The sequence below is a fragment of the Neoarius graeffei genome, chromosome 17 (assembly GCF_027579695.1).
Source record: "Neoarius graeffei isolate fNeoGra1 chromosome 17, fNeoGra1.pri, whole genome shotgun sequence".
Classification (NCBI taxonomy): domain Eukaryota; kingdom Metazoa; phylum Chordata; class Actinopteri; order Siluriformes; family Ariidae; genus Neoarius; species Neoarius graeffei.
This window is the reverse complement of record NC_083585.1, coordinates 27501388-27526484: the sequence shown is the minus strand read 5'-3', so window position 1 is coordinate 27526484 and position 25097 is coordinate 27501388. Positions and strand designations below refer to the sequence as shown.

The window sequence follows — 25097 nt, the reverse complement described above, 5'->3', positions numbered from 1 at the left end:
TTGATTATTCACTTAAATATGAATAATATGATACATTTTGGGGATTTGATATGGCGAAATAGGACACAATGGAAAAATCAAGAACACACTGGAAAGATGAGAATAACGGTGGTGGTAAAAGAACAGCGACTGTACCGGCTGAAGGTCGCGCGGGTCTCTGCTGCGGCACGCGAGCAACGGGACATCACTACCGCACCAGACGGAGCGCGAGGCGGGGGTGGGGCAAAATGACTGGCCGTAGATTCTATCAAAAGTCCGATCTAAATTGACCATGGTTGCAAAATAGTGGCCAAAAATACGCAAACACTACGAAATATGAAAGTAAGATGAAAAAGAAAAACATTCTATTGCCTTATACTGCAAGACTAAAACAAAATAAAACTGTCAAAACACACCTTTTCAGTGATAACGTCCGAACAGATCACCTGTGTAACAGAAAGACCGCAAATGGAAGCACGATCAACTTCTAACTGTTGGAGTGGAAAATTCCATTCTACACATGCAAATTGTTAATGTGTGTCCTTCCCCGCACACAAATAACACGCTATGGTAAAAAATAGACCACAACTCATTTTATAGCTCAGAAATTCATACAAGACCAGCTACCATCGTAACATATTCTGTAAGAAACATATTCTACACCTAACTTTCAGCTTTCATTTTAAAAAACAAAATCGCAGATTTATAACTAAATTTTTATATGGCGTAGTGATTTTAAGTTACTACTTTTGGTGAGGTCGTGACCTCGACCCTGAGGCTTTCCGTTTAGATCAAAACACACGATCGTATTGGTTTTGGGTATGCGGAAAACGGAGTTACGACGGTGATCAAATATTTCGCATGATGTTTTATTACGGTTATGATTATTCTGTGAGCGCACCAATCCTTAGGTGCATAAAGTTACAACTTAAAACACAATTAGTGATAACTGTAGACTTTTCAGTGGACTACAACCTTTTTAAGGGAATGCGATGTAGTCACCCGTTTATCATGTCCCAGATCAAGCCGCCATTTTTCCACAAATTTGCAGAATTTTTGCCAAATTCTGAATAGAGTATTCACATCAAAGATTTAGTTTTATCTGTATTATTTCTTTCATCATTTTATTTCAAATTAAAACCAACATCACCATTCAAAACTGTATAGTTTATTGACTGTGTGTATATTTAGTGGGGTACCCCCACAGTACCCAGTTTCTAAGACAGACCCATTACCGACATATAACAAAGAATCCTGCCAAGTTTTGTGACATTCCTCCAAAAATTGTGAGAGGAGTTGATTTCAGAAGATGAGTACCCTTCCTGGGACGGACGGACATTGCCATGACATAATCCCCCTTCGGGCCTTTCGGCCAGTGGGGGATAAAAACTTTTTGCCAAATTACATGAAATTCCTCCAAAAATTGTGAGGGAAGTTGATTTCAGAAGACAAGCACGCCTTGATTAAATTGCCAAAGTACAAGTTTGTTAATAATCAAGGGTGTAACTCTGGTAAAATTTGCCCAAAGTAAACGAAATTACAATATGCGTACTACCAACATATAACAATGCCTCTTTTCAAGTTTCGTGAAATTCCTCCATAGATTGTGAGAGGAGTTGATTTCAGAAGGAAAACACACTCATGAAATTGGCAAATTATACTTTTGTTAATCAAGGGCTGTAACTCTGGTAAAATGTGACTAAATTTAACGAAATCACAATAAGCGTATTACCAACATATAAAAAAAGAATCCTGCCAAGTTTTGTGAAATTCCTCCAAAAATTGTGAGAAGAGCTGATTTCAGAAGGTGAGCATCCTTCCCAGGACAGACGGACGGACGGACGGACATCGCCACAACATAATCCCCCTTTGGGCCTTTCAGCCAGCGGGGGATAAAAAAAGTGCCAATAATTGTGGAGGGCACTGTAAATTTCTCCTCTCGGGCACCTCTCACTACAAGACTCTTAAACTAGCGTATCTAAAGTATCACTAGTCCTTACCAGGTTGTTTTTGGTTTTGGCCACATTGGCATCATCTGGGCCCAGCCGATTCTGGTAAATTTGCAGGGCTCTCCCATAGTAGTCCTCGACCTCTTGGTACTTGCCCTGGTTCTGGCACAGTAGAGCCAGATTATTGAGCTGCTTCGCAACATCAGGGTGGTCTTTCCCCAACACCTACAGAAACAGCAGTATTATCCTTTGGTTGGAAGAAAGTCACAACACAAAATTCTGAGATGTCTATTGGGAGAAATGGCCACAGGTGGCTTATTTTTTTAATAGAATACTACCTCTGCATTTTTGTTTCTAGCTGAGGGAGCTTATATTAAGCAGACTACTAATAAAGGTTTAACAGTGAGGTGTCATCAGAACAAGGAGAGCAGAATTTTTGACTGCAGATACAGAAGGATGTGGTGCGTCTGTGTTGTTTAATGCTAACTATTCATCCCAAGTCATAGAGTTAGTTTGTTTAAAATTTGTTTACTCCTAATGTGGCACATTGCTGCTTTTTAATTGCAAGTAGCTTCTGGGCAGTTACCATTTTAACCACCGAATTGTGCATATAGACTTTGTTGTTTCACTTTCTTGACATATAACATATATTTTTAATCTAAAATGCTCTCTCTATATAAATATTACATTATGTTTGCAAATTACACATAATGCTGCCCTTCTTTAAGAAGCCTTTAACTAGGCTGAAAGACAGGAAGGATCTTTTTCTTTCTCTGCTAATTTGTGCGCACACATGCAAAAAGGCAAAATATAATACAACATCCTGTTTACATGATCACTTAGATTTGCCAACTGTCAAAATCAGATAATAATGTAATTATTAGTGTGCCAGTACACACATACAAGATAAGCTATCAAGCAGTCATGTGATGTGCCACTGTCCTAGTGCAGGGGATTTAACTTCTGAGCCATCTCTGCCCTACTAAACAAAGAACAGGACAGAACAGGGCCATTTCAAAGTGTAAAATTTGTCTGAATACTAAAACAGGTTTATTTTTGTGCCTTAACTGTGAGTCCATACCTTTTCCCTGATCTCCAATGCTCTTTTGCACAGAGGCTCTGCTTCTTTATACTTCCCTCGTTTACCATAGAGCACAGCCAGATTATTCAGGGTAGCTGCGACCTGTACACGTTTACACAAGCACACTGAATAATGACAAACACTTTTTTTCTAATAGCATTATATAATATCATTCAGTGACAGTATAATAATTAAAAACAAACAAACAAAAAACCCAGGAACATACTGCCGGGTGGTCCATGCCAAGTGTCTCCTCACGTATTGCCAGTGCATCATTCAGCAGAGTGGCAGCTTCTTTATATTTGTTCTGGTCCCTGTACAGAGAATAAAGAAAACACAAACCCGTTGATAAATGGGCTGACAAGATGGGACAAGAATGAACAATAGATACTGATGACACTCCAGCCTATCAATCACCTGTACACAAGAGCCAAGATGTTTAACATCGTAGCCACATCTGGGTGGCTGTGTCCAGATGTTTTCTCCAGGTCCTCCAGGGCCTGTTTGCAAAGAGGCACGGCTACCTCATAGCGGCCCTGAGAGGCATACTGAATCACCAAGTTGTGTAGGGTTCTAAGTCTGGCAGGGATCTCATACCCCGCCTGGTGGGCTGCGGTTACAGCACTACGATGTGGCTGAGACACTGCAAGAACAAAAGGATCAGAGTAACAGTGGAAAAATGATAAACCAGCTGCTTATAACCTGTGGTACAAGAAGTCTCTATTACCATACTGCACTCTGTACACAGACAGGTGACAAATTAAAGGAAATAATGGTGGATGCATTATGTCCTGGGAATTTTAATGGAATGGTTTGCATCCACTTGTCCATTGAGGGGGTGTTTCACAGTCAGGGTACACAAGTTTGTGTCACTAACATCAAAATTGAACATCAAGTAAAATTTTTTTGGCACAGTTTGTGAACTAAATGAGGCCCTTGACTGTGCCATTTAAATTCCCAGGGCTATTGGTGGCAAGAATTTGTAGCTAGAATACAAACAGCACTGTGCTGTTACCTGGCTAATGGTAAGAGCATAATTTTTTTTTCCCCGGAGAGGACGATTTTTGACAGACAAACATCATGTTTTTTGTTAGTAACCACTGAAGCTTATTTTAAGAAGCTAAATGTATAACCTTATGTACCAGTACTTATATGGACCTGGACTTTCAGAACCATAAGCTACTTGTCTAAAAAACTGCTTTTTAAAAATTGTTTTTTTTAATAAGGACCACATTACTGGAGAGGACATTTTTTGACAGACAAGTTACCTTATTAATTATACCCTTGTTACCCGATCAGTACCCATTTGTGGTCAACTTTGTTGGCAACAGTTCAAGTATGAAATGAGGCTCCAACTAAACTATTCAGGGGCTGCAAGATACAACCCCGATTCCAAAAAAGTTGGGACAAAGTACAAATTGTAAATAAAAACGGAATGCAATAATTTACAAATCTCAAAAACTGATATTGTATTCACAATAGAACATAGACAACATATCAAATGTCGAAAGTGAGACATTTTGAAATTTCATGCCAAATATTGGCTCATTTGAAATTTCATGACAGCAACACATCTCAAAAAAGTTGGGACAGGGGCTGGAAAAGTTAAAGGTACATAAAAGGAACAGCTGGAGGACCAAATTGCAACTCATTAGGTCAATTGGCAATAGGTCATTAACATGACTGGGTATAAAAAGAGCATCTTGGAGTGGCAGCGGCTCTCCGAAGTAAAGATGGGAAGAGGATCACCAATCCCCCTAATTCTGCGCCGACAAATAGTGGAGCAATATCAGAAAGGAGTTCGACAGTGTAAAATTGCAAAGAGTTTGAACATATCATCATCTACAGTGCATAATATCATCAAAAGATTCAGAGAATCTGGAAGAATCTCTGTGCGTAAGGGTCAAGGCCGGAAAACCATACTGGGTGCCCGTGATCTTCGGGCCCTTAGACGGCACTGCATCACATACAGGCATGCTTCTGTATTGGAAATCACAAAATGGGCTCAGGAATATTTCCAGAGAACATTATCTGTGAACACAATTCACCGTGCCATCCACCGTTGCCAGCTAAAACTCTACAGGCCAAAGAAGAAGCCGTATCTAAACATGATCCAGAAGCGCACACGTCTTCTCTGGGCCAAGGCTCATTTAAAATGGACTGTGGCAAAGTGGAAAACTGTTCTGTGGTCAGACGAATCAAAATTTGAAGTTCTTTATGGAAATCAGGGACGCCGTGTCATTCGGACTAAAGAGGAGAAGGACGACCCAAGTTGTTATCAGCGCTCAGTTCAGAAGCCTGCATCTCTGATGGTATGGGGTTGCATTAGTGCGTGTGGCATGGGCAGCTTACACATCTGGAAAGACACCATCAGTGCTGAAAGGTATATCCAGGTTCTAGAGCAACATATGCTCCCATCCAGACGACGTCTCTTTCAGGGAAGACCTTGCATTTTCCAACATGACAATGCCAAACCACATACTGCATCAATTACAGCATCATGGCTGCGTAGAAGAAGGGTCCGGGTACTGAACTGGCCAGCCTGCAGTCCAGATCTTTCACCCATAGAAAACATTTGGCGCATCATAAAACGGAAGATACGACAAAAAAGACCAAAGACAGTTGAGCAACTAGAATCCTACATTAGACAAGAATGGGTTAACATTCCTATCCCTAAACTTGAGCAACTTGTCTCCTCAGTCCCCAGACGTTTACAGACTGTTGTAAAGAGAAAAGGGGATGTCTCACAGTGGTAAACATGGCCTTGTCCCAACTTTTTTGAGATGTGTTGTTGTCATGAAATTTAAAATTGCCTAATTTTTCTCTTTAAATGATACATTTTCTCAGTTTAAACATTTGATATGTCATCCATGTTCTATTCTGAATAAAATATGGAATTTTGAAACTTCCACATCATTGCATTCCGTTTTTATTTACAATTTGTACTTTGTCCCAACTTTTTTGGAATCGGGGTTGTAGCTTAATATTAGGATTGGCAAACTCTTCAAACTAGACCATCTCATCTCATTATCTCTAGCCGCTTTATCCTGTTCTACAGGGTCGCAGGCAAGCTGGAGCCTATCCCAGCTGACTACGGGCGAAAGGCGGGGTACACCCTGGACAAGTCGCCAGGTCATCACAGGGCTGACACATAGACACAGACAACCATTCACACTCACATTCACACCTACGGTCAATTTAGAGTCACCAGCTAACCTAACCTGCATGTCTTTGGACTGTGGGGGAAACCGGAGCACCCGGAGGAAACCCACGCGGACACGGGGAGAACATGCAAACTCCGCACAGAAAGGCCCTCACCGGCCCCGGGGCTCGAACCCAGGACCTTCTTGCTGTGAGGCGACAGCGCTAACCACTACACCACCGTGCCGCCCAAACTAGACCAAATAAGGTTGAAATATAAAAAGTGGTCAAAAATGGGGTTACTGAATAATATATGTCAGGCTGGCATGTGCATGTATTCAAACGAATGGCTAATTTGCAGGTGGGATGGTATTAGTTCTTCATGCAGCACTAATCCTCACTTCACAAGTACAGTGGTGCTTGAAAGTTTGTGAACCCTTTAGAATCTTCTTTATTTCTACATAAATATGACCTAAATCATCATCAGATTTTCACACAAGTCCTTAAAGTAGATAAAGAGAACCCAGTTAAACAAATGAGACAAAAATATTATACTTGGTCATTTATTTATTGAGGAAAATGATCCAATAGTACATATCTGTGAATGGAAAAAGTATGTGAACCTTTGCTTTCAGTATCTGGTGTGACCCCCTTGTGCAGCAATAACTGCAACTAAACATTTCCGGTAACTGTTGATCAGTCCTGCACACCGGCTTGGAGGAATTTTAGCCCATTCCTCCGTACAGAACAGCTTCAACTCTGGGATGTTGGTGGGTTTCCTCACATGAACTGCTCGCTTCAGGTCCTTCCACAACATTTCCATTGGATTAAGGTCAGGACTTTGACTTGGCCATTCCAAAACATTCACTTTATTCTTCTTTAACCATTCTTTGGTAGAACGACTTGTGTGCTGAGGGTCGTTGTCTTGCTGCATGACCCACCTTCTCTTGAGATTCAGTTCATGGACAGATGTCCTGACATTTTCCTTGAGAATTCGTTGGTATAATTCAGAATTCATTGTTCCATCAATGATGGCAAGCCGTCCTGGCCCAGATGCAGCAAAACAGGCCCAAACCATGATACTACCACCACCATGTTTCACAGATGGGATAAGGTTCTTCTGCTGGAATGCAGTGTTTTCCTTTCTCCAAACATAACGCTTCTCATTTAAACCAAAAAGTTCTATTTTGGTCTCGTCTGTCCACAAAACATTTTTCCAATAGCTTTCTGGCTTGTCCGTGTGATCTTTTAGCAAACTGCAGATGAGCAGCAATGTTCTTTTTGGAGAGCAGTGGCTTTCTCCTTGCAATCCTGCCATGCACACCATTGTTGTTCAGTGTTCTCCTGATGGTGGACTCATGAGCATTAGCCAATGTGAGAGAGGCCTTCAGTTGCTTAGAAGTTACCCTGGGGTCCTTTGTGACCTTGCCGACTATTACACGCCTTGCTCTTGGAGTGATCTTTGGAGCCCAAAGATCTCTTGGAACCCAACTCAACACCCATGGGTTTTGGACTGATAGCACTCTCCACCACCATCATTAAAAACACCAACTGTGGGAATATCTTTGGGAAGAACTCCATTAATTTATCCATCCAATACAGTTCCAGTTGTAGAATCTATGCCAAGACTCAGTGAAGCTGTTTTGGCAGCTCATGGTGGCCTTTAATTGATCACATATCAGTACATACTGTATATTGCACTGTATTACTCTGGGTTATGTTTAATGTAATTCCTTTCCACACATTATATACTTCCCACATCATTATTTCAAGTTGCACTGTGATGTATTGACCTATAAAACTCACCATAGTTATTTATCCCTTATTATTTACTGTATTGTGAACTATTTGAAATACCCCCTCCTTCCCTGTCAATTTTATGGTGCATGTAAAATGGTCACATCTGATGTTATTTTCAAGAAGTATGCTGCTGTGGCACAGAAACGTCATTGTATTTGAATGCTCACCTTTTCTCTAGCCACATGACAATGAACCTGACAGGCAAGTATGTTAACAGGCTCAAAGATAATCTTTCGTCTAGTATATGTGGAATCTGAGGAACACTTACTTTGTGTTTGCTCTTCTTCATCAGTGGGAAAAAGATCATCAAGAGACTCCTTAACTGAGGAACTGCCTTTATTCTCCTGTTGGACAAGATCAATCACATGTTCTCAAACAAACCTACAGCCCAACAAAGCACTAGCAGGCATACATCATTTATAAACCACCAAAATGGACATTTTTACAGCCATTAATATGCATTACATAGGAACGTTCAGTAAAAAGCAGGCACATTACTGTACTGCCTCTAATATGCTTGGGTTTTTGTGGGTTTCAGTTCTCACCAGCGTCAGTTCGTCTGGGTCGTACTTGCGGATGCTGTTCATGAACTGCAGGTGTTTGTTCTGCTCCTCCAGTGTCACCACATCCTGCTCACGCTCCTGCAGCTTCTGCTGAGCTCCAGTCAGCTCATCTCGCAGCCACTGGTTCTCCTGGCACAGCCGCCTCACCTGAGCACGCAGTTTTTGCTTCTCTGCCTCCAGAGAACCCAAGTGCGCTGACAGAGCCATCATCATCTGTGGTAACCAGTTAATGGCAAAAAAACCCCAAAAACTCTCTTTTACCTTAACATAAGACTCCAGCATTTGTGGGAAAAAGTTGCTTCTAATTGTTTTGGTGAACTTGGTCAATGTTTTACAACCCCAATTCCAAAACAGTTGGGATGCTGTGTAAAACGTAAACAAGAACAGAATGCGATGATTTGCAAATCCTGGGAACCCTATAGATAATTGAAATTATTCTATCCACATTCACTGGATATGAGCAATCACATGCTCTGATTGGCTACTCTACTACTAAGATATCAGCTTATATACAGTGAGTAGAGAAAAACAAAATGGCGGAGTGTGTTGCTGAATCAACCGAGGACGAAATAAAAACTATTCGAAAAAACCCCCACAAAAAATACAAAAAAAAAAAAGCAACAAAATATGGAACAAAAGCATTTGATGGTAAGAATGCGTCTTTTTAAAATTTTTTATGAATTATCATCATCGTCATTGCATTTTTCACAAATTGCTCCTGTCATTTTGCCGGTTTGTTTACATTCTAAGCGGAAATTATTTTGTTGGACATTTTGTATGAAGTTTTTATTTATCGAATTTGCAAAAAATTATTCCAGCCATCCATTATCTGTAGCCGCTTATCCTGTTCTACAGGGTCACAGGCAAGCTGGAGCCTATCCCAGCTGACTATGGGTGAGACGCGGGGTACACCCAGGACAAGTCGCCAGGTCATTGCAGGGCTGACACACACACACACACACACACACCCTACGGTCAATTTAGAGCCACCGATTAACCTAACCTGCGTGCCTTTGGACTATGGGGGAAACCGGAGCACCCGGAGGAAACCCACGCAGACACGGGGAGAACATGCAAACTCCGCACAGAAAGGCCCTTGTCAGCCACTGGGCTCGAACCCAGAACCTTCTTGCTGTGAGGTGACCGTGCCAACCCTGATCACATTCATTAATTAACATTAATTATTTCATCTTTTGAATATACATAATAAACTTTTTTGGTTTCCCTAACAACTGACATTTATTATGAGAGTTACAAATAAGCAGGTTTTCCATTCTTTTCTCAACACAGGGAAATATCTACATTACTATCTGAGGTAACTGCTTATGGTATGCTACATGTGTTAGCTAGAGATAAGGTTGAAAAGGCTAGAGTACAACTTTAACATGACTTAATAGTGATATATTTATATACAGTACATATGCATGTGTTTATAAACATGTACAGACAAATCTAAGGAGTAACTGCTGTGTATTTCAGTAACGAATATAGAGGTTAGAAAAAGTAGGTGTGCATATTAACTTTTTGCCATGAATATTATGTCGTATTCCAGAAAGAGCTTTGGTATAAGAATAAAGTGAAGTATAGACTACACATAGCAGATGTCTGTTCCTGAAGCCCACCTGTGCCTCCCCTAATCCCAGTTCAATTCTGTCCAGGGACTGTAAAATGATGCCACTCTTCTCCTCCTCTAGGCTGTTGCTCTCGCTGGTTGTCCGGCTCAGCAGCGTCTCTTGCAGGTTGTCCAGCAGGGTGCGGTTCTCTCCACGCAGAGCCTCCAGTCCTGCAATCACCTGCTTTGTGCTACTCAAGATCTCCTCTGCTGACAACATGGCTCTGGCCCTAAAGAAGGGAAGCAATGTTTGACAATCTCTGCTTCACTTTATACATTAAGATGCCTTCAGCATTTTGGCATTATGGACGTAAACTAGGAAAAAAAAAGGATCAGTTAGAGGGAACATGCTGGTGGCCTTTGAAAGAGAAACATTCTCATGTAATAGCGCTGATAGTTAAAACACAGGGAGAACTGAACTAATGTTGTAACTCTAGGATAAATAGTTGTTTATGAAATAGTGTATTAGTAGAAGAACATATCCAGTATAGCCCTAAAATCTGATGAAAATATCTACACTAGTAAAACTATAAGAAAAAGGTCTGGCAGCTCCGCCATTTATTAAAAAGCACTTCTGTCAGTTCAGGTCTGTGTTCATTATGATACCAATATCAGACATGTGATAAAATAGGAGGTGAAGATACGTGTTTCTTAATGCAACCATGACAAGTCAGGTAGCAACTGATGTGTTACCAGGAGCACATCCATTCAGAGACAGAAGTCCCTCAGGAGATGAGAAGGGTGTGTGAATCGGACACATTACAGGTTACTGCAGTTCCTGTAGTGATCACTGGGCATTTATTCAAACGAAACAAATTGCTCATTCATACTACTTCCTACTCCTGAAATTAACAATGATCCGCCAATCATTTCAGTTGACATCACCATATACAAACAGTCATGGTTACACACTGACATTACTTCAGCAGTCATCCTGGTCAAATATAATTGTAAGGCTTTTTAGTAACAAAGTAAACACCAAAATACAATACTTATTATACCTGGCATTATAACTCACCATAAATCTGATCATAGTGTGCTCTCGAACAGAAGGTACCATCAATAGTGAGGTTTTTTTTTTTTTTTTTAATTCTAGAGCTTTCACTACATGTTTTGTCCATCTGCTAAAATAATGGCAAAAATATCACACCTAACATAACATGTCTGGTGACACAGGCACCATCACAAGGATTTGATCCAAATACCTTCAACAAGGCTTCAGCTACAGTCGCCCAATATGACCTCACTTGTGTATAGCAGACACAACTGCTATACGGTAAATGTTGTAATGTTAATCACGAGTGTATCATAATAAATCCAATTATTATCAAAGTATTCTTCTGGGTTCTCTGGTTTCCTCCAAACTAGCTACTCTAAATTGCCCCTAGGTGTGAATGAGTATGACTGTGTGTGTGTACCCTGAAATGGACTGGTGTTTTATCCAGGGTGTATTTTCACATCGTGCCCAGTGTTCCTGGGGTAGGCCCCGGACACATCACAACCCTCACCAGAATAAAACGGTAAGTGAAGACGAAAATGAATATTATGATACTTCTAAGGGTGAAGACGACGTTTGACTTGAACCAAGTTAATACATTTCAGGAAGTCTATTTCTTCAAATAGGGTGGCACGATGGTGTAGTGGTTAGCACTGTTGCCTCACAGCAAGAAGGTTCTGGGTTCAAGCTCAGTGGCCGATGGGGGCCTTTCTGTGTGGAGTTTGCATGTTCTCCCCATGTCTTTGTGGGTTTGCTCCAGTTTCCCCCACAGTCCAAAAGACATGCAGGTTAGGCTAACTGGCTACTCTATACTGTCCATGACCAAAAGCTGTGCAGCAGAGGAGTGGCTAGGTGGCTGCACTTACTTAGCCAAGAAATCCTAGGAAAGGGACCCAACCCAGAACATGCTGGACGGCTGAAGAAGATTTGTTAAGGCTTTTGGTGGTCTTTTAACCTCCTAAACAGTGGTCTGAACACTGACTCATATGCCACAGTGGCATCCATCTATCCATTTTCTATACCACTTATCTAATGAGGGTCACAGGGGAGCTAGAGCCAATTGCACCTGACTTCATATGGGAGGTAAACAGCCATTCACACTCGCACCTATATGCAATTTAGAGTCACCAGTTGACCTCAGACATCTATCTGCATGTCTTTGAACGTCCTGGACTATAATTCACTCCGCATTCTTTACTGTTCCCTGGTTTTACTGTACTTAAATTACTGCTCAGAGGTGTGGGGAAATACGTATAAATACGTTCACTTCATGCAATAACTATACTTCAAAAAAGAGCTATAAGAATAATTCATAGTGCTGGTTACCGAGATCATACTAATTCACTATTCTTAAATTCAAAATGTTTAAAATTCAGGGATATTACAGAATATAGAACTGCCCTAATAATGTACAAAGTAAGGAATTATAAAGTACCAAGGAATATCCAAACAATGTTCTCGGATAGAGAGAGGGGCTATAATTTTAGGGGGAAATTGAAATTTAAAACTCGCAGTGCTAGGACAATGTTAAAAATGTTCAGTATATCTATTTGTGGAGTAAAGCTATGGAACAGTTTGAATGTGGAGCTCATGAAATGTTCAACTATAAACCAGTTCAAAAAAAGGTATAAGGCACAGATCTTTATGAGGTATAGGGAGGAGGAATTACAATAACATTCTATTGATAATATAAGTGTGTGTGTGTACGGGTACGTACGGATATATATTTATATCATAATGAGTATTGTGTGTATATATGAATAATTATATGATATTATGGGTGTGTGTGTGTGTGTATGTATGGATATATGTGTACATGTATATATGTATTGTATGTGTATATATGTATAACATAATAAGTATCTGTATATATGATTGATTTGGTCTATATTATACCATGCTGGTATGCCTTGGTATGTTGGTATGTTTTCTTTTTTGTTTTCTTTTATATATATTCATTATGGCGAAAAGTGACGTTTGATTAGCGGTGGTATAGAGGGTTAGGATTTGATAAGTTATTTACTTCTTCCTAATCCTTTCTGAACATTATTATGTTATTGCCTTGTGGCTACGCTATCCCGTTTGTTCATGACTATGTTTTGATTATTGCATTTTATATTTTATATATTACAGTGAGTGTGTGTGTGTGTGTGTGTGTGTGTGTGTGTGTCTATATATTTTTTCTTTACTGTTTGGAATAAAGCAACCACTTTGAACTTTTATTTATTTATTTATTTAAATTTATTTATTTTGGAGGCCCAAAGTGTTTTAACTCCTTAAAAAGTGGTTTATATAGAGAATTTAGGTAATTTAGGTAGGGATAACATGAGGGATAACATTAGTCCATGTTCAAAGCCTTTCTGTAAACCTGCTTTGCGACAATGTCTATTGTTAAAAGCGTTATACAAATAAACTTGACTATTTTATGCAACATATTAAAATACTTTTAAGTGTCAAATGCTTAAAACAAAAAGTATTTTCCCCCAAGATGACAAAATACGGCGGCACGGTGGTGTAGTGGTTAGCGCTGTCGCCTCACAGCAAGAAGGTCCTGGGTTCGAGCCCCGGGGCCGGCGAGGGCCTTTCTGTGCGGAGTTTGCATGTTCTCCCCGTGTCCGTGTGGGTTTCCTCCGGGTGCTCCGGTTTACCCCACAGTCCAAAGACATGCAGGTTAGGTTAACTGGTGACTCTAAATTGACCGTAGGTGTGAATGTGAGTGTGAATGGTTGTCTGTGTCTATGTGTCAGCCCTGTGATGACCTGGCGACTTGTCCAGGGTGTACCCCGCCTTTCGCCCGTAGTCAGCTGGGATAGGCTCCAGCTCGCCTGCGACCCTGTAGAAGGATAAAGCGGCTAGAGATAATGTGTGATGTGTGACGACAAAATACAATTCAATACTCTATTTCAATACTCCACACGGGTTAAAAAAAGAAAAGAAAAGAGACTCATGTCTGCCCTCTACAGGCACAACACCGCAACTGCAGCCATTTAAGGTGGAACAGAAAGTTCTAGTAACAAACTGAATAAAAACAAAACAACTTCAGCCTCTTCACAGCTCTTAAAATCAGCCGTCGAAGACTCTCTCTCATTTTATATATATATATATATATATATATATATATATATATATATATAATTATTATTATTATTATTATAGCTGACATAATTATTTAAGATTTCCCCCCCCGTGTAATTCTTGTGTAATAATTAGTGAACAGTTCTTAAACATTTCTTTCCCGACATGTCAGTGAGATACAGTGTCTGTAATCTTTAGGGTCTGAATAAACAAGTGACAGCAATAACATAACAAACCCTTAAAGTATCACTTATAAGGATGCAGTAAACCCACAGAACAGTAGTAACCGAAGCAATGCTCACCATTAGTGTGTTCTGTAAAGTGAGATGGATGTATATTTACCTGACAGTCACAGAGTCCCGGCGGGGAAACCTGATGATTCGGGGTTTAAAGGTAATTATGGCTCAGATGCCCCGACACCAGCCCCACATCCGCATATTCTATTGCCATTAAACGCCAAAGATACAGTAAAAGGGTTGGGTCATTATTCACCGGTGACTCTGTATAACTGGAGATTTACCTGGTCTACTGCTTCCCAGCATGCACCGCGGCAGTGATGCGCACCATCCTCTCGGTGTGAGACCACAACAAGCGGCTGGCTCCGCCCACTACACACCTGCAGCCCTGCCCACACCTCAGTGCTGCTGCTCCACTCCAGGATGTTCCTCCTGTCCTGAAACTTCTTCCACATTTAATTATAAAATAAATCCAACTGAACTCTTTATTAAAGGACATATGACATAAATTATTGTAATTGTAGGCTCATAATTCAAACCATGTACGATAGGTTAATATTTTGGGTATGCATTGAAAGCTTATTTATTCCTGAATTTTCCATCAACAGAACACATTAGGTTAAAGTTGAAATTATTTAAAAGCTACTCGTTTTCATCTCATCTCATTATCTCTAGCCGCTTTATCCTGTTCTACAGGGTCGCAGGCAAGCTGGAGCCTATCCCAGCTGACTACGGGCGAAAGGCGGGGTACACCCTGGACAAGTCGCCAGGTCATCACAGGGCTGACACATAGACACAAACAACCATTCACACTCACATTCACACCTATGGTCAATTTAGAGCCACCAATTAGCCTAACCTGCATGGCTTTGGACTGTGAGGGAAACCAGAGCACCCCCAGGAAACCCACACAGACACGGGGAGAACATGCAAACAGAAAGCCGCTGGGCTCAAACCCAGAACCTTCTTGCTGTGAGGTGACAGCGCTAACCACTACACCACTGTGCCACCTGTATATCCATCCATCCATCCATCCATCCATTATCTGTAGCCGCTTATCCTGTCCTACATGGTCGAAGGCAAGCTGGAGCCTATCCCAGCTGACTATGGGTGAAAGGCAGGGTACACAAGTCGCTAAGTCATCACAAAGACAAACAACCATTCACACTCACATTTACACCTATGGTCAATTTAGAGCCACCAATTAACCTAACCTGCATGCCTTTGGACTGGGGGAGAAACTGGAGGAAACCCACACAGACACAGGGAGAACATGCAAACTCCACACAGAAAGGCCCTTGCCGGCTGCTGGGCTCGAACCCAGGACCTTCTTGCTGTGAGGCGACAGAGCTAACCACTACACCACCATGCCGCCTGTATAATAGCTCACTAAAAAATATAATGCCTTTGATAATCATGGGTTGTGATTTCCATCACTGTAACAATAAAAACATTAAAATGGGGCAGCACGGTGGTGTAGTGCTTAACACTGTCGCCTCACAGCAAGAAGGTCCTGGGTTTGAGCCCAGTGGCTGACGGGGGCCTTTCTGTGTGGAGTTTGCATGTTCTCTCCATGTCTGTGTGGGTTTCCTCTGGGTGCTCCGGTTTTCCCCACAGTCCAAAGACATGCAGGTTAGGTTAACTGGTGGCACTAAATTGACCATAGGTGTGAGTGTGAATGGTTGTTTGTCTCTGTGTCAGCCCTGCGATGACCTGGCAACGTGTCCAGGGTGTACCCCATCTCTCACCCATCGTCAGCTGGGATAGGTTCCAGCTTGCCTGTGACCCTGTACAGGATAAGAGGCTACAGATAATGGATGGATAAAAATAAAGGGCGGAACGTTGGTGCAGTGGTTAGGACTGTCCCCTTAGAGCAAGCAGATTCCGGGTTCGAACCTGTCAGCCGACTGGGGCCTTTCTGTGTGGAGTTTGCATGGTCTACCTGTGCCTGTGTGAGTTTCCTCAGGGGGCTCCGGTTTCCTCCCACATTCCAAAGATGCAGATTAGGTCAACTGGCTTCTCTAAATTGTCCACTGGTTTGAATGTGAGTGTGAATGGCTGTTAGCCCCATAATAGACTAGTGACCTGTCCAGGGTGTACCGCATTTCTCACTCAATGTCAGCTAGGATTGGCTCCATCCCACCTGTAACCTGAAGTAGATAAGCAGTATAGAGAATGAATGAATCAAAGAATAAAATGACAGACCACTGGGCTTGAGTACGATCTATGATTCATGGACCTCTGGTGGTCCCTGGACCCTACTTTAAGAATCAGTGCCTATCCAGTAGTATGAACATATTAGGTTATGTTTTGAATTACATTACAATGGTTGTCCAGGGGCGGCATGGTGGTGTAGTGGTTAGCACTGTCACCTCACAGCAAGAAGGTCCTGGGTTTGAGCCCAGCAGCCGGCGAAGGCCTTTCTGTGTGGAGTTTGCATGTTCTCCCTGTGTCTGTGTGGGTTTCCTCCGGGTGCTCCGGTTTCTCCCACAGTCCAAAGACATACAGGTTAGGCTAATTGGTGGCTCTAAATTGACCGTAGGTGTGAATGTGAGGGTGAATGGTTGTTTGTCTCTGTGTCAGCCCTGCGATAACCTGGCGACTTGTGCAGGGTATACCCCGCCTCTCGCCCATCGTCAGCTGGGATAGGCTCCAGCTTGCCTGCGATGCTGTAGAACAGGATAAGTGGCTACAGACAATGGATGGATGGATGGTTGTCCAGGAAAAATGGGTTATAGTGAAGTTAAAAACATGCTATTGAATGGTAAATTGTCATGCCAGTCTTGCAACTAACAGGATGCATTTATTACATTTTTGTTGGAATCTCCCCTAATAAATATCCAAGTGAGTTTGTCTATTGTATACTGTAGACCATGAAAACTGGTTTTCTGGCTTGGTTTTTTGTTTAGTACAGTCAAAAAAGGTAGGAGGCATTTTAGACGATGTTAGGGGGAGGAGTGCCTAGTGCCTACTCTCATCGGCACACTCAACAAAGCAGCTTAAGGAGGGCTGGACAAGTGAAATAAATGGCATTAGCCTGTCCCTGTCAGACTTGCTTAGCATGATAAGCCACAATCCCACAGGTCAGGACACACCACTGGTAGTGATTTACAGTTCTGAAAGTAGGGATGTTCAGCTTGCCCTCAGGGGTAACAGTACAGACAGGTCAAAATCCTCTTCTCATGGGCATACTGCTTAAAAATAACCTGACAACAGGCAAGAAGACAGAAGTAAACACGTATGGCTTTCTGAAAACTAGAACGAACAGTTTGGCTCAAGGGCTCGTCTGTGTCAGCTCTGCTGAAATGAAGGCAGTAGACAGAGCTTTGGTAAGGCATATGTGCCGAAATAGAGTGGGACTTTGATGGCAGAAAGCAGGCCTGGCCTGGCAGATATATGAGGCAAGGCTGATTGATGGTTCAGCTGCTTGGCACAGGGAGATCAACTCATGCCATATAAGGACATTCTCGCAGTGGGAGGGAGTGGTACAGCTCCAAAGGGAAGCCTGGGCCAAAAAAGCCACTTGTAATTTTCACGTATTCTCATATCTAACCTACAGTGTTGAGTATAGACAACATATAATGGAGGCTCAAATATACAACAATAAACTATCAACAGAATGACAATAAAAGTGTGTATTGTCAAACAGGCAAATTCAAGGGTTGATGCATAAACTGGTATCTCTCAATTTTTAGTGAGTGGATATCAGTTAAACCAAGTAGATGGTGATGAATTAATCTGTCTTAGTTTAAACCTTGATGTGTTTTGTCAATTACTATTTTCATGTTTTGGATTAAATGCTTTTAATCCCATTGCAAGCATTTTGAGATTAAATCCACACATGAAATTACCAGGGGGATTTACTTACCCCTGAACAGCCTTCAGTGTTTCCTTTCATTTAGGTGATGAGAGAGGGGGCTGGGGGAAAAGCCATTATTTTCCATAGCACATGTGTTAGAAGATGTGCGAGAGAGGTGCTAAGCACAGGGAATGTTATTAATGCATGTACGTCAAGCCACTCTGTGAACCAAGTGTCTTTTGCTGCACAGCTGATAGTGTGCATACGGACCGGCTCTGCTCGGAGCAGCCACTGGAAAGAGAGTGTATGTATGACTAAAAAAAGAATGTGCTTGTCTTATGTCCTGTACAGCATATGTGCAAGGACGTTACACTGATATACAGCATCTGCCAACATAGCACTTACACATGACATACAGAAAGTATCAATTCACACGCGCAAACCTGTGAGCAGGCTCCTCAGTTATAAAGGTAACTTCATTGCACCTTCTACACATGATTAGATAGTTACTTGGATCCGGAAGGCCAGGGGTCACTGGAAGGTCCTGTGGATAGGTGTATGGACCGGACAAGAGCTGAGTCAATGCAATTCAATCGCAGGGGGGCCTGTCACGGGGAAATGGACAACTTTGCGACCCAGCACCAAATTTAGCACCGGTAACATGGCAAGGCATCGGCCAGACTCAAATTTCAATTGAAGAGGCTTCCATACCAAATGGAATGGTGTGTGCAAATACATGTTGGGCCTGTTTAGATACAATCACACATAATAGACCGGAACTACTCTTATAGCAAGTCTTATTATTCAAGAAACAACCAGGACTGGTGTACTTCAAATGTCAAGCAAACTTGTTAATTATTTTATAGAATGTACTCATATAACTCAAGCCTTCTTATGCAAGACAGAGTTAAATAAAGATGAAGTGGACTAAAAGCTACAGTATGTATCTGGTTACCTAGTATGTGTGACACACTTATCAGTGGGTGCTAAACTGGATGCTGGTTTGGCAAACACAGCTTCCAATGCTCTGACTGCAGCACGCTTGAGACATCCTGCATGTGTATGTCATGCATGTGTTTGCCTCAGACGCAGTGCACAGACTAACCTGCAAGTGCAAGAGCTATTACATGGCAGGACACCAAGTTTAATAGGCTAAATATATCTCATACGATGTAGTCATGTGATCTTGAAATAATGTAAGTTTCTACTGTAGCAGGATCACAAGGACAGCAGAGAACAAAAAACAAATTACATTTCAATCGATCAAGTTTTTGTCACCACAGTCAAATGATTTAGATAAAAAACAAAACAAAACACTAAGTTTACAGTTTCATTATGATTTGCAGATATGTAAACATAAGTATTTTCATATTTCAGTGGTTTCTATTTTTGCAGTTTTGAAAGTGTCCCAGGTCCCCCCCCCGGAACTCACAATAAAGGGTCAGCATGTTCACAGTTGAACTTTTTTTTTTCATGGCATTCCATCACTACCCTTCAACTTTGAAATCAAATCTTAAAACATCTTTAAAAACCTTTTTAAAATTCTGATCTTTCTAAGAGTTCTGTAAAATGTTTCACAATAAATCTCGGTGTACTGCATGAGAAGACATCATTTTATTTTGCAGTGATTAGTGGTTAGCACTGTCGCCTCACAGCAAAAAGGTTCTGGGTTCAAGCCCAGTAGCCGACGGGTGCCCTTCTGTGTGGAGTGTGCATGTCTGCGTGGGTTTCCTCCGGGTGCTCCGGTTTCCCCCACAGTCCAAAGACATGCAGGTTAGGCTAATTGGTGGCTCTAAATTGACTGTGAATGTTTGTGTCTTTCTATGTGTCAGCCCTAAATTGATCTGACATCTTGTCCAGGGTGTAACCTGCCTCTCGCCCATAGTCAGCTGGGATAGGCTCCAGCTTGCCCACGACCCTGCACAGGATAAGCGGTTACGGATAATGGATGGGTGGAGTGATCATAAGGTTACTTTATAGCATTGTAGAAATAGTGCACAGTTCAGGTTTGTGAAAGCAAAAAGTCATTCCACAGACACAGAACTCTACATTAAATGGATGATCTGTACCACACATGCAGCATGTACTGAGAAACCTAAACCACTGCACACTTCAGCGATATTCCAGAAAAAATCTCCCAAACTTCCAAGAGCTTTGTTGTGTGAAAGAGGAAAGGGGAATTCCTGCAGAGATGGGGACCCCTTCTTCTACAACCTTGAATATAATATCAGTACATATCAGTTCATCCTCAGTGCCAGGCAGATGGAGCCTATTGGTTACTAATTCTGGAAGCAGGCACCAGAACATACGCCCATTCCAGCTTCATTACATTCCCTTCCTCTCTGTAAACTATGGCCTCTAAGACCAAACCTGCAATCTGGAGAATCCAAGTAAAATTAACGTATCTAGTCAGAACCTATTCTTTCCTCTAATAATTGAATGTATTTGTTCAGGATTGTGCTGTGCATCATGTTATAAATTCATATTTCAAGTCATATTTTATTACATAATACAAGTAGACAATGAGTAATTCCTCACAGCAGGCCATTACATGATGTCCCTTTGGTTTATTTTCGGGCTCTTTTAGCATTTGTAAATACATTTGAATTGTTTGAAAAAAGAGTCCCATCTTATATGCCTTTAAATTTTCACTATATACACACGTGGGTCCAACCATCATGTGCATTCACCGATCTCCGGTAACTGCTTTATCCTAGACAGGGTCATGGTGGATCCAAATCGAATCCCAGAAACACTATGGATGGGATTCCTGTCCATTGCTAGCCAAACTTGTTCACAAGTCATGAAAAATATAACGAGTGCTCTGAGAGCACAATATCCCCTGCTGGCAACTATTCCATAACTCTGGTAAAATGCGACTGAATGAAATGAAATTGCAATATGCGTATTACCAACATATAACAAAGAATCCTGTGAAGTTTCGTGAAATTCCTCCAAAAATTGTGAGAGGAGTTGATTTCAGAAGGTGAGTAACCTTCCCAGGACGGACGGACGGACATCGCCACGACATAATCGCCCTTCGGGCCTTTTGGCCAGCGGGGGATAATAAAAATTATGAGGGAAGTTGATTTCAGAAAGCAAGCACACCTTGATGAAATTGCCAAAGTACAAGTTTGTTAATAATCAAGGGCATAACTCTGGTAAAAGTTGCCCAAATTAAAATAAATTTCAATACGTTTATAACTGTCACAGAACAAAGCCTTTTGCCAAATTTAGTGAAATTCCTCCACAAATTGTGAGAGGAGTTGATTTCAGAAGAATGTACACCCTCATGAAACTGTGTACATTCTTCTGAAATCAGGTACAAGTTGTTTAATCAAGGGTCAAAATTCTGGTAAAATTTTCATAAATGAAATTATATCGCAAAATGCATTATATAAATATAAATATATATATAAATGCATCATATAACAAGGCCTTTTGCCAAGCTTTGAGAAATTTGTCCAAAAATTGGGAGAGGAGTTAATGTCAGAAGGCAAGCGCACCTTCATGAAATTGTGAAAGTACAAGTTATTTAATCAAGGGCTGTAACTCTGGTAAACTGTGACCAAATTTAACAAAATTACAATATGCGTACTACCGATATACAACAATGCCTTTTACCAAATTTGGTGAAATTCCTCCAAACACACACTCATGAAATTGTCAAATTATAATTTTGTGAATCAAGGGCTGTAACTCTGGTAAAATGTGACCGAATTTAACGAAATGAGATTAAAGACATAACAAAGAATCCTGCCAAGTTTTGTGAAATTCCTCCAAAAATTGCGAGAGAAGTTGATTTCAGAAGGCGGGTACCCTTCCTGGAACAGATGGATGGACAGAAATCGCCACGACATAATCCCCCTTCGGGCCTTTTGGCCAGCAGGAGATAATTAAACAAAAGACCCAAGCAAAACAAAACAAAAAATTAAACAAGCAAGTTTTAGTGTAGATGTAAACACTTACATCTAGACTACATATAAACACTTACTACAACCCCAATTCCAAAAAAGTTGGGACAAAGTAGAAATTGTAAATAAAAACGGAATGCAATGATGTGGAAGTTTCAAAATTCCATATTTTATTCAGAATAGAACATAGATGACATATCAAATGTTTAAACTGAGAAAATGTATCATTTAAAGAGAAAAATTAGGTGATTTTAAATTTCATGACAACAGCACATCTCAAAAAAGTTGGGACAAGGCCATGTTTACCACTGTGAGACATCCCCTTTTCTCTTTACAACAGTCTGTAAACGTCTGGGGACTGAGGAGACAAGTTGCTCAAGTTTAGGGATAGGAATGTTAACCCATTCTTGTCTAATGTAGGATTCTAGTTGCTCAACTGTCTTAGGTCTTTTTTGTCGTATCTTCCATTTTATGATGCGCCAAATGTTTTCTATGGGTGAAAGATCTGGACTGCAGGCTGGCCAGTTCAGTACCCGGACCCTTCTTCTACGCAGCCATGATGCTGTAATTGATGCAGTATGTGGTTTGGCATTGTCATGTTGGAAAATGCAAGGTCTTCCCTGAAAGAGATGTCATCTGGATGGGAGCATATGTTGCTCTAGAACCTGGATATACCTTTCAGCATTGATGGTGTCATTCCAGATGTATAAGCTGCCCATGCCACACGCACTAATGCAACCCCATACCATCAGAGATGCAGGCTTCTGAACTGAGCGCTGATAACAACTTGGGTCGTCCTTCTCCTCTTTAGTCCAAATGACACGGCGTCCCTGATTTCCATAAAGAACTTCAAATTTTGATTCGTTTGACCACAGAACAGTTTTCCACTTTGCCACAGTCCATTTTAAATGAGCCTTGGCCCAGAGAAGATGTCTGCGCTTCTGGATCGTGTTTAGATATGGCTTCTTCTTTGAACTATAGAGTTTTAGCTGGCAACGGCGGATGGCACGGTGAACTGTGTTCACAGATAATGTTCTCTGGAAATATTCCTGAGCCCATTTTGTGATTTCCAATACAGAAGCATGCCTGTATGTGATGCAGTGCCGTCTAAGGGCCCGAAGATCACGGGCACCCAGTATGGTTTTCCGGCCTTGACCCTTACGCACAGAGATTCTTCCAGATTTTCTGAATCTTTTGATGATATTATGCACTGTAGATGATGATATGTTCAAACTCTTTGCAATTTTACACTGTCGAACTCCTTTCTGATATTGCTCCACTATTTGTCGGTGCAGAATTAGGGGGATTGGTGATCCTCTTCCCATCTTTACTTCTGAAAGCCGCTGCCACTCCAAGTTGCTCTTTTTATACCCAGTCATGTTAATGACCTATTGCCAATTGACCTAATGAGTTGCAATTTGGTCCTCCAGCTGTTCCTTTTTTGTACCTTTAACTTTTCCAGCCTCTTATTGCCCCTGTCCCAACTTTTTTGAGATGTGTTGCTGTCATGAAATTTCGAATGAGCCAATATTTGGCATGAAATTTCAAAATGTCTCACTTTCGACATTTGATATGTTGTCTATGTTCTATCATGAATACAATATCAGTTTTTGAGATTTGTAAATTATTGCATTCCATTTTTATTTACAATTTGTACTTTGTCCCAACTTTTTTTGGAATTGGGGTTGTATATAGAGCTGCTCTTAATGTTCTCCGGAACACCATTTCAAGTTTGGAGCAATACAAGAAAATCATCTTTCAGTCAAGTAAGCAAAGTGCTTAGGATAGGTTTTACTGCTTCAGGAGATCAGCAAGATGTACTGAATTAACATCATTATTTTACGCAAACTTAGTACCAAACATCACTTCTGACTTATTATTGTTTAGGAGAAGGTGGTTTGCATTCAATCAAACTTTCATGCTTAACATAGCTTTTAGGGTGCTGCTAAATTTGTCCAAACATATTTTCCATAATCAGTGTTACAGTGCATATTGTGTTTGTGAATTATATTTCCAAAGTTCCTGTATACAAAGGAAGAACATCAAGGGGCATAAAACAATTTATTGAACTCTTCTGGATCTGAAAATGCTAACAAATTAAATGCATATTAGATAAGTTTTAAATCAAGAAAGAATTAGGCAACAAATAATATTCTGGTCTGTATGACGTACATATATATTCTATAGTCACCTGGTGTTCTAAAAGTTGACTACATCTACAACCCCAATTCCAAAAAAGTTGGGACACTGTGTAAACTGCAGATAAAACAGTGTGATAATTTGCAAATCATGGAAACCTTATTTCGTTGAAAATAGTACAAAGACAACATATCAGATATTGAAACTGAGAAATTTTATTGTTTTTTGAAAAATATATGCTCATTTTCAATTTGATGTCAGCAACATGTTTTAAAAAAAGTTGGGACAGGGGCATGTTTACCACTGTGTTGCATCACTTCTACTTTTAACAACACTATGTAAACGTTTGGGAACTGAGGAGACCAACTGCTGTAGCTTTGAAAGAGAAATGTTGTCCCATTCTTACCTGGTATATCATTTGCTCAACAGTGTGGGGTCTCCTTTGTCATATTTTGCTCTTCATAATGTACCAAATGTTTTAAATGGGAGAGAGGTCTGGACTACAGGCAGGCCAGTTTAGCACCTGGACTCTTACTACGGAGCCATGCAGTTGTAGTATGTGCAGAAAGCGGTTTAGCATTGTCTTACTGAAAGAAGGAAGGCCTTTCCTCAAAAAGATTTTGTCTGGATGGCAGCATATTGCTCTGAAATGTGTAGATATCATTCAGTATTAATGATGCCTTCCCAGATGTGTAAGCTATCCATGTCATGTGCACTAATGCACCCTCATACCATCACAGATTCTGGCTTTTGAACTGTGCACTGATGATAAGCTGGATGGTCCCTTTCCTCTTTTGCCTGAAGGACGCGGT

General features: G+C 41.0%; 1 protein-coding gene across 2 annotated transcripts in view; it reads right to left on the bottom strand.

Annotated features, from left to right (window-relative positions):
- klc3 (kinesin light chain 3) overlaps positions 1–14732 on the bottom strand; it is a 28917-nt gene extending 14185 nt beyond the window's left edge. For both annotated transcript variants that reach the window (XR_009656859.1, XM_060943924.1), the window contains exons 1-8: positions 14540–14732; positions 10136–10355; positions 8496–8726; positions 8219–8294; positions 3427–3652; positions 3236–3323; positions 3010–3111; positions 1980–2153 (exon numbers count right to left, since the gene is read on the bottom strand). Coding sequence is in view for 1 of the 2 variants with exons in the window: in XM_060943924.1 (XP_060799907.1) it covers positions 1980–2153; positions 3010–3111; positions 3236–3323; positions 3427–3652; positions 8219–8294; positions 8496–8726; positions 10136–10345 (1107 nt within the window). In the remaining variant the exon portion in view is untranslated. The remainder of the gene's footprint in view (positions 1–1979; positions 2154–3009; positions 3112–3235; positions 3324–3426; positions 3653–8218; positions 8295–8495; positions 8727–10135; positions 10356–14539) is intronic.
- Between the last annotated feature and the right edge of the window lie 10365 nt (positions 14733–25097).